Genomic DNA, 13,282 nt, shown 5'->3' with positions numbered 1-13,282 from the left:
TTGATATTTAAGATATTAAGCTTTTGAGTTATTAAGCTGTTAAACTTTCAAAAATTATTAGTGTAAGCCAGAAACTTAAAAGCTTAAGACCTTAACTTCTTAAAATTAAAAGCTTAAAAGCTTAAAAAACCTCTAGTGTAAGCGAGGCTTTAGGGACAGTAAGACATCAGCAAATACAACCATTTCCAAACTGTAGTACAAAACTTGTACAGATGGGAACATATGATTTTTCATGTTGGTTACACCAAGGTAGTAATAACTGTGCTACAAAAAATCTGCAAAACATGCTTGTCTGTTCATCTCAGTGACAAGATGGCAAATTTATTGAGTAAATCTGACTAAGGAAGCATTGAGGAAGCAAATCTGATAAGTGTCACTAAAAGTAACTTGTCTCAGTGAGATGATCATGGCAATCCATCATTTGTTTCAAAGATTTTTTTTATGAAGTTAGAACATAGAAGGTTGGCCACTTTTTACAGTAGAGAACTATTTGGGGTGAACCATTTAGATAAATGACTCTAAAGATTTATCATTTTGCAGGTAATGAACCAGTAAACATCCTACAGAGAATTCCTATGTATGAAAGGAATTTTCTTCAATATCGATACTGAGATAAATGACTTTGTTTCTCATCAACTTTCAGGATAAAGGAACGGAAGGAAACCATTAACGCCTCAAAGACCCCAAGTACACCTGTTACCTCTACCCGGTTCCTAATCGATGATTGCCTGGAATAATGAAAAAAACAATGTTCTGAAAAGTAAATTTTACAGTTACCAACCGCAATAGTTCCGCACTGTATCAAAATCTCGGGTCAGTGACTCAGTGTCGCCAACGTGACACAAAGTCATTAAACTTTTTACATCAAACTTGTCGAGAAGGATGCCTCAGGCTGGACACTATTACTCCAATTGAAAATGAATGGACATAGGTAAAAAGTTTAAAAGAGACTTTCATTGGATCACCTTGCAACCTCTTACTTTCATTTGAAAGTAAGTCAAGTACCGGTTGGTCGTCCTAATGCAATAATAATTTCTGATTAAATTTTTTAAATCTCTTTATAGCACTCATGCAGCCACCATATAGACATCTTAAAAACATATTTTTGGATATGCAAACTATGGCACTAAGTTAACGTCTCCATACTTCGCATGTTTGTCGCATGTGAAAAAGAATTCAAATGGAATGTGATGCCTAGGTAGCAGAATGAGCTCAGAAGATTGCCCAACATCTATGGAAAAATGACTTAGCTGATGCTATTATTTTGTTCCAAGAATGTTGAATGTCTACTGTGAAGGTTTATTAGATAGTTGTACTGACACAACCTTTCTTTTCTAGAACCAGCTACATTTAGTAGATTAGCTTTATTGGAGAACTGTTAAATATTTGATATTCATAATGTTCGCGAATTCGAGTAATTATGAATATTGTGATTTTTGCGTGACGTTTGATTTTTTTTTATGTGACGTTTGCTTTGAGGTATTTCCTGCGTTATGGCATTCCAGTAAGATCTTTACTCTTTCCGCAATTTTTCCCAACAGACTTTCATAAAGATGAAGTAAGAACCTTAGGTCGCGAGCTGGAACTGCCCGCAGAATTACTGGAATGTCACACGTTTCCTAGTCCCGGTTTGTCAATTCGAATCATTTACGCCGAAGAACTTTTCATGGAAACTGATTTCGGTGAGACGCAAGTGCTGATTCGTTTGATGGTCGATTATGCTAACATGACAGCCAAGAACATGCCTTGCACAATGGGATTGAAATCGGGACGTTGGAAGAAGATCGTTTTCTTCTGGAAGAACTATCCAGTCGCAACCAGTATGTTGCCACGCTACTGCCTATTCGCATTGTCGGTATTCAAGTACAAGAGCTTCGCAACTTAGACGATTTGTTGGCGGAATTTTATCAAGGTTGTTTTAAGAAGCTAGCCCAGATGCCAATCGTCTTGATCCGTCTTCCCCTGGATCGCGATTCGAGTCAACGCATTCCATCATGCCAGTGATCAGTTATTTTTCGACCATTCCTTTCTCAGGATTTTATGATTGGACCTCCTGCAATTCTTGATACTCATCTGCTCCAAGAGGGAAGTAAAAAGTGGTACATTTTAAAAGCTGATTTTGGTGTAAACATGGATACTGCTTATTAATTTGTAGACAAGGTGGTTGAAACCGTCTTAACTGTTCCAGGAATTTCCAGGGTCTTGTCGGGGTCTGAAAAAATTTCCAGGGTCTCGGCAAAACCCCCCGGGACAACGGAGTGGGAATGGTTTGTTTTACGAACATTGCTTAGGCAAATCATTTCCGCACTCTTTATAGGACACGGATACGGAGTTGTATCATTGACCAGACTTAGATGAGAAAATGAACAGTGGATTCAGTATAGACTTTTGAAATTGAAAAATCAATCAGCTTTGTCGTCTCGTTAAAATCTCTTAAACTCGATTTGAAAGAGGAGTTAACGTGATGAATGGTTGGCTATTCCTTAAATGTACATGCACATTTGTTGAAAATAATGGGTGCAGTTGTTTTTCGTCGAACAAATTAAACATTTTCGAGCATTGTTAATGTGCAGCTAGGTGGGTTGTTGTTTCTCTCCCTTGTAAATCTACCCCTTTTTGCCAAATTGTTAATCTAATTCTTTTGGGAACGTTCGGATGTCGCCCAAAAACAAGCGGAATGCCCTTCGAGGCGTTATGCCATTTCCTGAAATTGAACATTCAGAAAATATGGTAGGCTATTTGTTCGCAAATTGATAAGATCTATTCAGAGTGGTACCATGGTATAGGAGTTATATGGTACGCGTGCTTCCCATAGCCGTCGACTGCGAAAATGGGACGAAAATTGGAATCGTCCACATCGGCAACTCTGGCCGGGTGTGTAACTAGAGGGCCTACTTTAACGTAGGCTCTTATGGGACTACCCCTTTGAATTGTTACATTAAGGTGTTTGAATTTTTTTCATTTAGAAAATTTGTTATCGTGCGTAGAATTAATTTTTATTTTGCAAAAAATTTTTTTTTTTTTTTTTATTTAAAAAGTTTTTTTAATTTTAAAAAAATAAAAATGGTCCAAGAATTTCTGAAAGTCTTTAACTTTCCACTTCTGCTAGACTGTTCCACATTATATATTAAAAGCAGAATTTGTTCTTTGGAAGTGATTGCCATGGTGATTACACTGCTCATCTCAAATAAATTGTTTTAAAATCAAACGACGACAATTTAATTATTATTATTATATTATAAATTAGGGCTGCAAACAATGGCGAATCGACCAGCCAAAATGTAAACAATCTACGTCCATTTACGAGACGCAAACGTAACTGCTCCAAAGAACATATTCCGCATTATATATTAATAATGTGGAACTGTCTAGCAGAAGTGGAAAGTTAAAGACTTTCAGAAATTCTTGGACCATTTTTATTTTTTTTTAATTATACAAACAATTTTAAATTAAAATCCAAAAAATGAACTTTGCATAAAAATTTGCAAAAAATCGCTACTAAAATACATGATTTAGATTCAAAATTGAATGAGAATCACGGAAATCAGGTTTATTTTTCTATTGGTCTTATAGTTTTTCATTTACATGTTAAAAACCATAAATGAAGTTGGTGCGCTAACAGAACTGTTTTCGTTAATTTTTTTAACGGCTAGTCTAAAGATAAAACCAATGACTAAATTGAAATCAGCGTTCAATTTCGATTATGCCGTCTGATTTTTGGAGAATTTCAAGAGATGTCATTTTTGGCCGATTTTGACAAAAGTGGAAAGGCTATACCCTTCCCACTTTTTCATTTTAGGCCAAATTTCAAATTTGGCTTAAATACATGATTTAGATTCAGAATTGAATGAGAATCACGGAAATCAGGTTTATTTTTCTATTGGTCTTATAGTTTTTCATTTACATGTTAAAAACCATAAATGAAGTTGGTGCGCTAACAGAATTGTTTTCGTTAATTTTTTAAACGGCTAGGCTAAAGAGAAACACAATGACTACATCAAAATTAGCGTTCAATTTCGATTATGCCGTCAGATTTTTGAAGAATTTCAAGAGATGTCATTTTTGCCCGATTTTGACAAAAGTGGGAAGGCTATACCCTTCCCACTTTTTCATTTTTGGCCAAATTTTAAATTTGGCTTAAAATACTTGATTTAGATTCAGAATTGAATGAAAATCACGGAAATCAGGTTTATTTTTCTATTGGTCTTATAGTTTTTCATTTACATGTTAAAAACCATAAATGAAGTTGGTGCGCTAACAGAACTGTTTTCGTTAAATTTTTTAAACGGCTAGTCTAAAGAGAAAACCAATGACTAAATCGAAATCAGCGTTCAATTTCGATTATGCCGTCTGATTTTTGAAGAATTTCAAGAGATGTCATTTTCGGCCCATTTTGACAAAAGTGGGAAGGCTATACCCTTCCCACTTTTTCATTTTTGGCCAAATTTTAAATTTGGCTTAAAATACATGATTTAGATTCAGAATTGAATGAAATTCACGGAAATCAGGTTTATTTTTCTATTGGTCTTATAGTTTTTCATTTACATGTTAAAAACCATAAATGAAGTTGGTGCGCTAACAGAACTGTTTTCGTTAATTTTTTAAACGGCTAATCTAAAGAGAAAAAATTGTGACTAAATCGAAATCAGCGTTCAATTTGGATTATGCCGTCTGATTTTTGGAGAATTTCAAGAGATGTCATTTTTGGCCCATTTTGACAAAAGTGGGAATGCTATACCCTTCCCACTTTTTCATTTTAGGCCAAATTTCAAATTTGGCTTAAAATACATGATTTAGATTCAGAATTGAATGAGAATCACGAAAATCAGGTTTTTTCCTATTGGCCTTCCCACTTTTTCAATTTTTGCCAAATTTCAAATTTTGCTTAAATTACATGATTTCGATTCAGAATGGAATGAAAATCACGTAAATCAGGTTTATTTTTCTATCGGTCTTTTAGTTTTTTATTTAAACTTTAAAAACCATAAATTAAGTTGGTGCGCCAACAGCACTGTTTTCGTTAATTTTTAAAACGGCTAGTTTAACGAGAAAACCAATGACTAAATCGAAATCAGCGTTCAATTTCGATTATGCCGTCTGATTTTTGGAGAATTTCATGAGATGTCGTTTTTGGCCGATTTTGACAAAAGTGGGAAGGCGGGATGAAGGCGTTGATGATCAGCGCACGCCTCATAGGACATGTATACGGAGTCTGTTTTGCCGGAAGAGCAAACGGTTTCCGAGATATTATGGCGAATTGGCGACCAGGCCGTACCCTATCGGGAACTTCCTGAACGGAGTGAGGGCCCCTAGTACGCTTACCAACGGGGCTTTGTTATTGTGCAACGATCATCGAGGTGCATACATGCGTACACTTCCAACGTGCGTGTCGCTAACTGTAACTCGTCAAGTTGTTATTCATTAACTATACAATGGCAATCGAAATCGACCTAACAATCGATCAATAAATTCAATATGTTGTAGACTCCTCCTCCCTTGAAGGCGTCGTCTTTTGAAATCCTTCCTTCAAGTGATCTTTTTGACCGCTAGATGGCAAAGTTTTTTGCAATGATGATATGTAATTATGAGAATATTACTAAGTGGACACAAATCTTTCTCAAAGAGGCTATTTTTTACACTTGTTGGAATTCTTTGACTTAAAGTTCAGGATTCTAAGATACTCTTAATAAAAAAATACATGGAACCCCTGTTATAGTTTAATCTTGTATTTAGGTTTTGGAAGCAATAGCTGTAGTACGCGCCAGATAGCGTGGTCGTCATCCTTTTTTTTTCTTCTGATTGGTTGATGGTTGTTGCCACCGTAATAGGAGGTATTCAAGTTTACAGGCCTTAACCATTAAGTAGGCCTTGTAAGTTGTAACGTCATAAGCGAACTGGAGAAGAAACAGAACTGCTGAAATTTAAGCCGTCGTGAAACTTATTGCCGTAAATCACTTGAACTGGCCAATTGTAGCATTCTTTGGTAAATATGTCTTTTTCATACCAAATTCCTTTGATCACTAACTTCACACTTAAGGCCTTACCCTCTGCCATATCCCCTAGAGCAGATCTTACTGGATCAATAACAAAGAGACTTCGATGATCGAGGGTTTAGCAAGAATGGCTGCAAACCGTCTTCCAAAGCTCTTGAGTTTACCGACTAGAAATCTAATTCGAAATATAATCTCAAGAAGAAGTGTTGTTACCACTGAGACTGGTGCAGTACTTGAAGCTCCCCAGAAAAAAGGAATATTGGGTTTTGCTGGAGCTGCATTTGCTGTTACCACAGGAGTAACTATCGGATCCCTTATTAGTAAAGATGTGGCTAGTTTTCTTGAAGAAAACGACTTATTTGTGCCATCTGATGATGATGATGATTAACTGCATTAGTTTTCAAATGCCCTTAGCTATTAACAAGAGAAACTGGCAAATTTAGTATTAACTCACAAGTTTGTTTAGTAAACAGTTCACATTTTATCAGTTACACAATTTTTGCAATATTACTATAATTAAAAGCAAAACCTATACACTTCAAAGCAAAAGCACGCTATGCTTACAAATCAAACAGGGAGTTTCCAGGTCGACCAACCATGGAAGCACTTAGTGAAGCGTTTAGTCTCTTTGAATTTCAGGGTTAGAAACAACTGTCGCGGTCGTTGAGGTTGTTGGACTCGTAAATGTTGCATGTAAACCTGGAGTAAAAATGTTCAGTAATTTTTACCTGAATACAATGAATCTCCAAAGTTTCTTACTTGTACTGCTTTATATGTAAGCTTAACTTCCACTTCTGAACTTCTTGATCCAAGCCAGAGGAATACCTGATCACCATTATCTAACAGCATATTATCTTCATCTGCTAGATCATCCTGTTGAAGCACATCAATGTATCCCAGAAACTAGTAAATTATTTAGGTGATGCACGTACCTGACAAAAGTCTGAGCACTTTTCCGAGACAGCAAAATAGCCTCGTTCGTTCGAACATCGAAAAAGTCTGGCATAGTCGAGAAAATCGGCTTGCGTATCGTAGGGTTTGCGTTCTCCCAAACCAACCCAGAAGAAATTGTCAGGTTCTTCTCCTTCATTTAGTACTTGTAAACTAAATCTTTCCTGTGAGGAAGAGAAAGATGTATAAATTTCTTGAAACCAACTTGGGCAGACAACTGAGATATTTTAACTAGCTAGCATGCGTTTAATTCAATAAATATTTGAACCAGTTAACCACGGTGACTCATTTAATCCCATGCAGTCGAAAATCATTGTTTTTGCGAAGCGCTGACGATCCTAAAAAGTTCTATGACCTAACGACAAGCCACGCGACAAGATTCAAACTTGGTGGAAGTATTTGTCTTTACACTCGTCTGGGAATGAATGGTGAGGTGCCCATGGCTGGCAGTTCGAGGTTTCCCCAAGGTATCAAGCGTAAGTCGACCAAACACGATCTGGTCCCCTGCATTTTTCTAAAGCTCTTTCAGATTAATCACAAGGTTCTTTCACTTAAACTCAATACACAAGACGACCCAAATAAGTCAACTTGCCGAATTTCGGGGAAGCTGGCTACAAAAAGGTAGAATTAAATAATTAAGTGTTCTTCTTACCCCATCATACATCTCCCTTGCTATCTCCTCCGTAATACGAGCCTCTTCAGGGTCGGCTCTAGTTCCAACCCAGACGTAGACGATTCCACTGCGATCTTCTTTATCAAAAGGCACTTTCAAAATGTAACTGAAGGCAAAATTCCCACGGTGAAAATTATTGACACTTAACTTGACACTCATGAGTGAATTACCAGAAGCACGAGTTTAGCAGAGACGAATCCGCTTGAATTTGTATGCATCTTGTGCATAGTGTTGAACCAGAGCTACGAATTTGGAAAAATTCTGTAGGAGCTGTCCAGTCTTCTCCTTTAACTGGTTTTCGTTTTCCTCGATGAATAACAAATTTGCGATGAAAATGTGATAAAAATTTTAAATTCTCTTGCTGCTGTCTCGTTCGCACCACCTTATTTTAAAAAATCGTGATCTAGAATTCTGTTGAATAATTGATCAGATAAGTACCTCAAGCTTGCTGCCGAAGAGAGATTCGAACTTTTTTTGTAAACTGAACGTGAATGTGAGCCACCCCATGTCAGATGCATCCCTCCCTTGCCAAAAATAGACGACGCATTGAAAATCATCCTGAGGATCATCGTCTTCATTCTTTGCATCTGGTTCCACGTCAGTTGCAGGTATCCAATATCGACACAGAAAAACATAACAGTCCCCGCTATAGAAATGACCCATATCTTCCTCTGGTAATCGGACAAATTTTTTGTTTTCAAGCACAAACGCTTCCATTGCCTAAAGGGTGTCAAATAGAGAATCCCTCCAAGATTGTAACTACTTAAACACTTATGCAATGCGGTGTTGTTACCTCAAGGTCTTCATTCCAATCATCCGAAAGTTGCTGGGCTTCAACTGCGGACATGGGAGGTTGTCTTGGAGTGAACAAGGCCGAAATATCAACCTATTATTTTAAAACAAGCAAAGCGTTCAATTTTAATTGAAAAATTACTTGTGAAATACTTAAATGTAAACACAGAATGTCTGCTCAGTATAAATGGAATTTAGCTGCAGATAAAATAATTAAAAAGAAGAGGTCCCACCGAGATTTGATTCAGAGTCTGGAGTGCTAACCATTACACCATGGGACCACATACACTACTAGCAATCTAACAGAATAAAATCGGGTTTACCTTCGTTTGTTGCTCAGATGCCCATTTTCCTAAGTCAGCACCAGTTTTACGAACAGAATCTGCTGTTCTTGTAAAGTCAACGGCAATAACATCATTCCAGCCGGAAAACTTCGTCTTAAAAATCATGGGTTCAGTACCTGTGTATAAAAAAAAATATATATAAAAAAAAAAAAAAAAAAGGGAAGTCATTGTAACAGTCACAGAACAATTTCCGTTTACACCAAGTAACGTTAAAACCGGAAATGGTATTTCTGTGGTATGGATGCTATCAGAAAGCCACTTTTTGAGAAAACGGGTGATATATGCTTGTACAAAGGAAGATAAAGAGAAAAACAAAAGATATGAAAATTAAATAAAATTAAATAAATTTAAACAAAATTAAATAAAATTAAATAAAATTAAACAAAATTAAATAAAATTAAATGAAAAATAAAAAATAAATATTGGGTAACCCACTTCTAGATAGGAAACCCAGATCAATACCATGGTCCGGGACATAAAAATATTACCTTCAGAAATTTTTGTCACGACAGCAAACGTAGGGCGTGTGATGAGGGCGGTTAGCTCGTGGGCCAACTTCAGGGCTGCAGCTCGAACAAGGCGAGTGGATTGTTTTCCTATCCAGATAAAAACCTCACCTAGGCAGTCAATCAAATAGACACCATTTGTTTCAAGTAACTTGTGTTCCAGTTTTCCTCTAGTAGTTAGCTCCACCTGTACAGACGTTAGAAGCCGTTAAGGAGATGATCAATATACAATCCAAGATGAATACTATATTGCCTGAGGTAATTCCAAATATCCCATTCCGAGGCCGACGCGGTACAGTTTGGCGGCAAATGGAACAAACTCCTCTGTTACATGTTCGCGAATGACGGACGGTCGGTAGGTTTCGTCAGATTCAGACGACAAAACTTCCCACCAATCTTCCGTCTCTTTTCCTTGTGCGCAGACGATAATATCGGCTGTACCTTTACGTTCCTCTTTGTTTATCTTTTCAGCTAGTAGGCGCGTCTTAGACCTGATGAGTAATTTTTTTTTATTACGTTTTGTTAGCTCTTGCAATTCTAAGTGGATTGATAAACCTGAGAGTATTCTTGGATTTGATTCCTGTCCAGATAAACATTTTTCTCCCAGCATCAAGAAGAAAGACATGTCGAGGATCAAGCTCGTCAGCATGAACTGCTACAGGTTCGAGGTGAATTGACGGGCCAGATGCGTGTATTCGGTACAGACGAGCAGGTAATTCGATCTCATCAACCGTGTAGAAGCCCGAAGCAGTACGGCAACCTTCTAAATAGACAAGATCTCCGTCAATCATAGAAATGAATTCCGGTGATTCATCCCCTTGTTCTTCTCGTATTGTTCGACATTGCGCGCCAAGAAAGTTCCGCAGGTTGACGGCATGAATGGCTGCGCACGCTTTTTTATCCAACTGTAAAACAAAAATAGATTCCCGCAAATTGAATTCAGCCTATTGCAACATGATCAACAACTGTAGCGAGAGAAAACTAGATGCTGTTTGCAGAAGAATGCGTTAAGGCTTCAATTGTGATCTATTATTGAAGAAGCACGCCCGTTGAATCACTAGGGGCGCTCAGAATGCCTTTTTTTTTTATTTGCAGGGTCTTGGTAGATATTTTAAATAACACCCAAGTTTTGATAAGCTGCCAACGCCACTTAGAGAATCAGAAGGGGAAGAACACGGAACCAGAGACAAACAAACAATCCAACCAAAATAGCCTGACAAACAAACAAGAGATCCGCTGGCATATTTCCAGTTGCTAATCCAAGGCAAAGAAATAAATAGCAATGCGGAAATCTTTGACAGGAAAATTGATTGGATGGTACAGACAAATAATCATCCTTCATTGTTGTCATTTTCGCAACAAAAAAACGAAATAATAATTTTAAAAAATAAAAATACTGGATTCCTTCCCTTATAATTTGCCCTTCGTCTTCTAAAATTTTTAGCGACTCCGAAAAGTAAGATAATACACGAGTTACTACCCGTGGGAAAATAAGACAGCATCGCAGCCAAGTAAAAATAGCAAGTTCGACATTTTTCCCCAAAAAATCTAAACTCTCCACAAAACAAATCAAAAACCACCAGGAGAAAAAAAAGCTAAAAATATTAAGATAGTTACCGTGGCTTTTTCTCCGATCCAAAAGGATATCTTCCAACTCAGAGATCCACTCTCGTCAATGAATGTTTTGAGTACGATGTAACAATCTGCCTCATAAAACTTCCCGTGAACGGATTCATCAACTTGACAAGGAAGAAAGTTTTCTATTTCCCAAATAGTCAGTCCTGGAATTTGTCCGACGTCTTCCTCAAAGAATTCGGAATAATCAAGCGTTGGCTTTTCCAGAGACTCTACCCATTTCCTCGGCCTGAATCCATGGTAAACAATATTAGCTCCATTCGCAAATGTGAACGACCAATCCAAGTTACTTGAGAGATTCAGCTTTCAATTCGTCAATTGACTTATGATTTTTGTCCTTAGCGACGTCTTTTAGACCCTAAAGAAAAAATCATGATAACCTGGAATTATATAGGAGTACAACAGCTTCATTTTACTTTAAGAATTTTTGCTTGATCTTGATCCGCTTCTTCTTGCTGATGCCTTCCCCGTCGACCTCTTTTACGAACGTTGTCTTTGTCTGAAATCATTAAATTCATAACATAATCCGATTTCAAAAAGAGATTTCAATTCGGATTTACCAAGTGACGTATTACTTCCGGCGTCCAATGAAGATTGTTTAGAAAGCGTGCCTGATTCTTGTGGTGTAGGTAACGCTACGGTACCTGCAGCACTTGCCAGTCTCAGTTGATGTTGTAAAGAAAAATCGATGTTATAGTACGCGTTAGCCAGGGCGTGAGGATTGGGTTTAGGTGGAGCTTTGAAATCAGGATTGCCTCTGGTTTCAATTAATTCCAATTTAGGAAGATACTGGATTCCTTTGGGTAAATATCGTAGCCGATTGTTAATGAGGATGAGTTTTTTCAGTGAGACACACTTGAGAAACGTATCGGGGATAGTTTCCAACTTATTGTCTGATGCAGAAAACACTTCAAGTGCTGGTAAGCGACCTAATTCGGCAGGTAGCCCTTCGCTTTCCAAATTGTTCGAATCAACGTACAGTCGACGAAGACACGATAATAAACAAATAGACTCCGGCAACGAGCGTAACTGGTTTCGGCTTAAATTCACTGTTTCAAGTTTGGACCACAAATCTTAAAGAAATGAAAATAATAATATTGACGGGATATTGGTACAGCTCTTAATCACAATGCCGTATAATTACCAATGGCTGAGTGAAGTTCTGTCATGACGTTATTGCTCATATTCAACCTTCTTAGTGTCGGAAGCACGAAAAGACCATCAGGTATTCTAGAGAGCCCATTCTGTGACAAGTCCACTTCGCCCACATCGAGCAATGCTTCCAAGGATGATGGGATGTTTAATACATTTCGTTGAGTATCCCGAACCTGCAGGCTTCTCAAGGCTGTAAGTGAAGGTAGTTGTCTCATTTGATAATTTGCCATGGGGTTTCCATTCAAGATTAAGGTCTGTAAGTTAACTAATCTTCTAGTTTGAGGAGGTAGGGTTTCAAGGTGATTATGGCTCAGATCCAAGAACAGCAAATCAGTTAACTGAACAAATAATTGGCTTGGTATTGCCTCAATGCTACAATAAAAGAAATTGGTATTTATGAACAGCAGTTTTTCACAAATAGTTCAATGTCTCATACTTGTTATGACTGAGGTTAAGGACTAACAAAGATTTTGCTCTTTCTAGTCCATCTGGAACTTGTCTAAGGTTATTGTGACTAAGATCAAGTGTTGTGAGCTCTTCAACCTGAAAAATATCTTGTGGTAAACTGGAGCTTCGCAAGCTGTTGTAACGAAGGTTAAGGGAGCGGAGACATGGAAGGGTAGTCACTTCACCATAGACTTTGTCAATTTTGTTTCTCTTCAAACTTAGATGTTCCTACAGTGCAAAATAGTGTAAAGTTTAGATGCAATTGTGAAATGCAAAACAATGTACTAATTTTTGAAGTTTTCCAAGCTCTTCCGGAGCTTCTGTTAACCCAGTCTGGTCAAGTTTAAGCCACCGTAGGCCGACCATATCGCCAATAGTTCGAGGAAAATTGCCATTCTGTTGACAGAAGACCAAAACAAATGTTAGACATTGGTCCACATTTGATTGAAAGTACATGTAAGGGAAGCAAGAAATTTATTTCAAAAGGTGTCCACATGTGTTAAATTTGTTAGAAAAATAAGATATCGGCTTTTCTTTCATAGACTCACCGTGAAATCATAATTACTACAGTCGATCCCGCGCACGAATGGTAAAACCGAGGCCGCCATGACATTACACTGGGCTGGACTTTGAAAAATCGTCTGCTCTGCTGTTATTTCCAAAATCAAACCCGAAAAACCTCTTCACACCCAAACGTACCTTAAAAATTTAGCTATAGAATAACGCGACAGATGCCACTTTGGTATTTTAAAAATTTATTTATCTTATGAAAGTAATACACGTTAT

At 37.4% G+C, this 13,282-nt stretch overlaps 1 protein-coding gene and 2 long non-coding RNA genes across 4 annotated transcripts; 2 read left to right on the top strand and 1 right to left on the bottom strand.

Moving 5' to 3' along the window:
• The first annotated feature begins 649 nt into the window (after positions 1-649).
• LOC116935778 lies at positions 650-2,566 on the top strand. The gene is made up of 3 exons (XR_006644196.1): positions 650-992; positions 1,065-1,863; positions 1,927-2,566. It is a non-coding gene; the product is annotated as an uncharacterized LOC116935778 (long non-coding RNA).
• Positions 2,567-5,593: 3,027 nt separating this feature from the next.
• LOC123470508 lies at positions 5,594-6,160 on the top strand. Its single transcript, XR_006644194.1, has 2 exons — positions 5,594-5,983; positions 6,069-6,160. It is a non-coding gene; the product is annotated as an uncharacterized LOC123470508 (long non-coding RNA).
• Positions 6,161-6,431: 271 nt separating this feature from the next.
• LOC116918387 (protein flightless-1) lies at positions 6,432-13,202 on the bottom strand. Of its 2 annotated transcripts, XM_032924087.2 has the most exons (20): positions 13,045-13,202; positions 12,782-12,892; positions 12,486-12,724; positions 12,039-12,421; positions 11,455-11,967; positions 11,311-11,393; positions 11,185-11,252; positions 10,877-11,123; positions 9,815-10,164; positions 9,513-9,750; positions 9,242-9,446; positions 8,733-8,869; positions 8,411-8,503; positions 8,056-8,337; positions 7,788-7,999; positions 7,597-7,723; positions 7,354-7,458; positions 6,926-7,108; positions 6,753-6,866; positions 6,432-6,692 (listed from the first exon to the last, which is right to left on the bottom strand). In XM_032924087.2, exons 1-20 carry the CDS (start codon positions 13,102-13,104, stop codon positions 6,561-6,563), a joined length of 3,882 nt encoding a protein of 1,293 aa, XP_032779978.2. In that variant the 5' UTR covers positions 13,105-13,202; the 3' UTR covers positions 6,432-6,560. The 2 variants fall into 2 exon arrangements, with proteins under 2 accessions (XP_032779978.2, XP_032779979.2); XM_032924088.2 differs by lacking the exon at positions 7,354-7,458.
• Positions 13,203-13,282: the final 80 nt, after the last annotated feature.

The sequence above is a fragment of the Daphnia magna genome, linkage group LG3 (genome assembly GCF_020631705.1).
Source record: "Daphnia magna isolate NIES linkage group LG3, ASM2063170v1.1, whole genome shotgun sequence".
Lineage (NCBI taxonomy): Eukaryota > Metazoa > Arthropoda > Branchiopoda > Diplostraca > Daphniidae > Daphnia > Daphnia magna.
The sequence above is the reverse complement of the archived record's forward strand: the minus strand, read 5'-3'. Positions and strand labels throughout refer to the sequence as shown.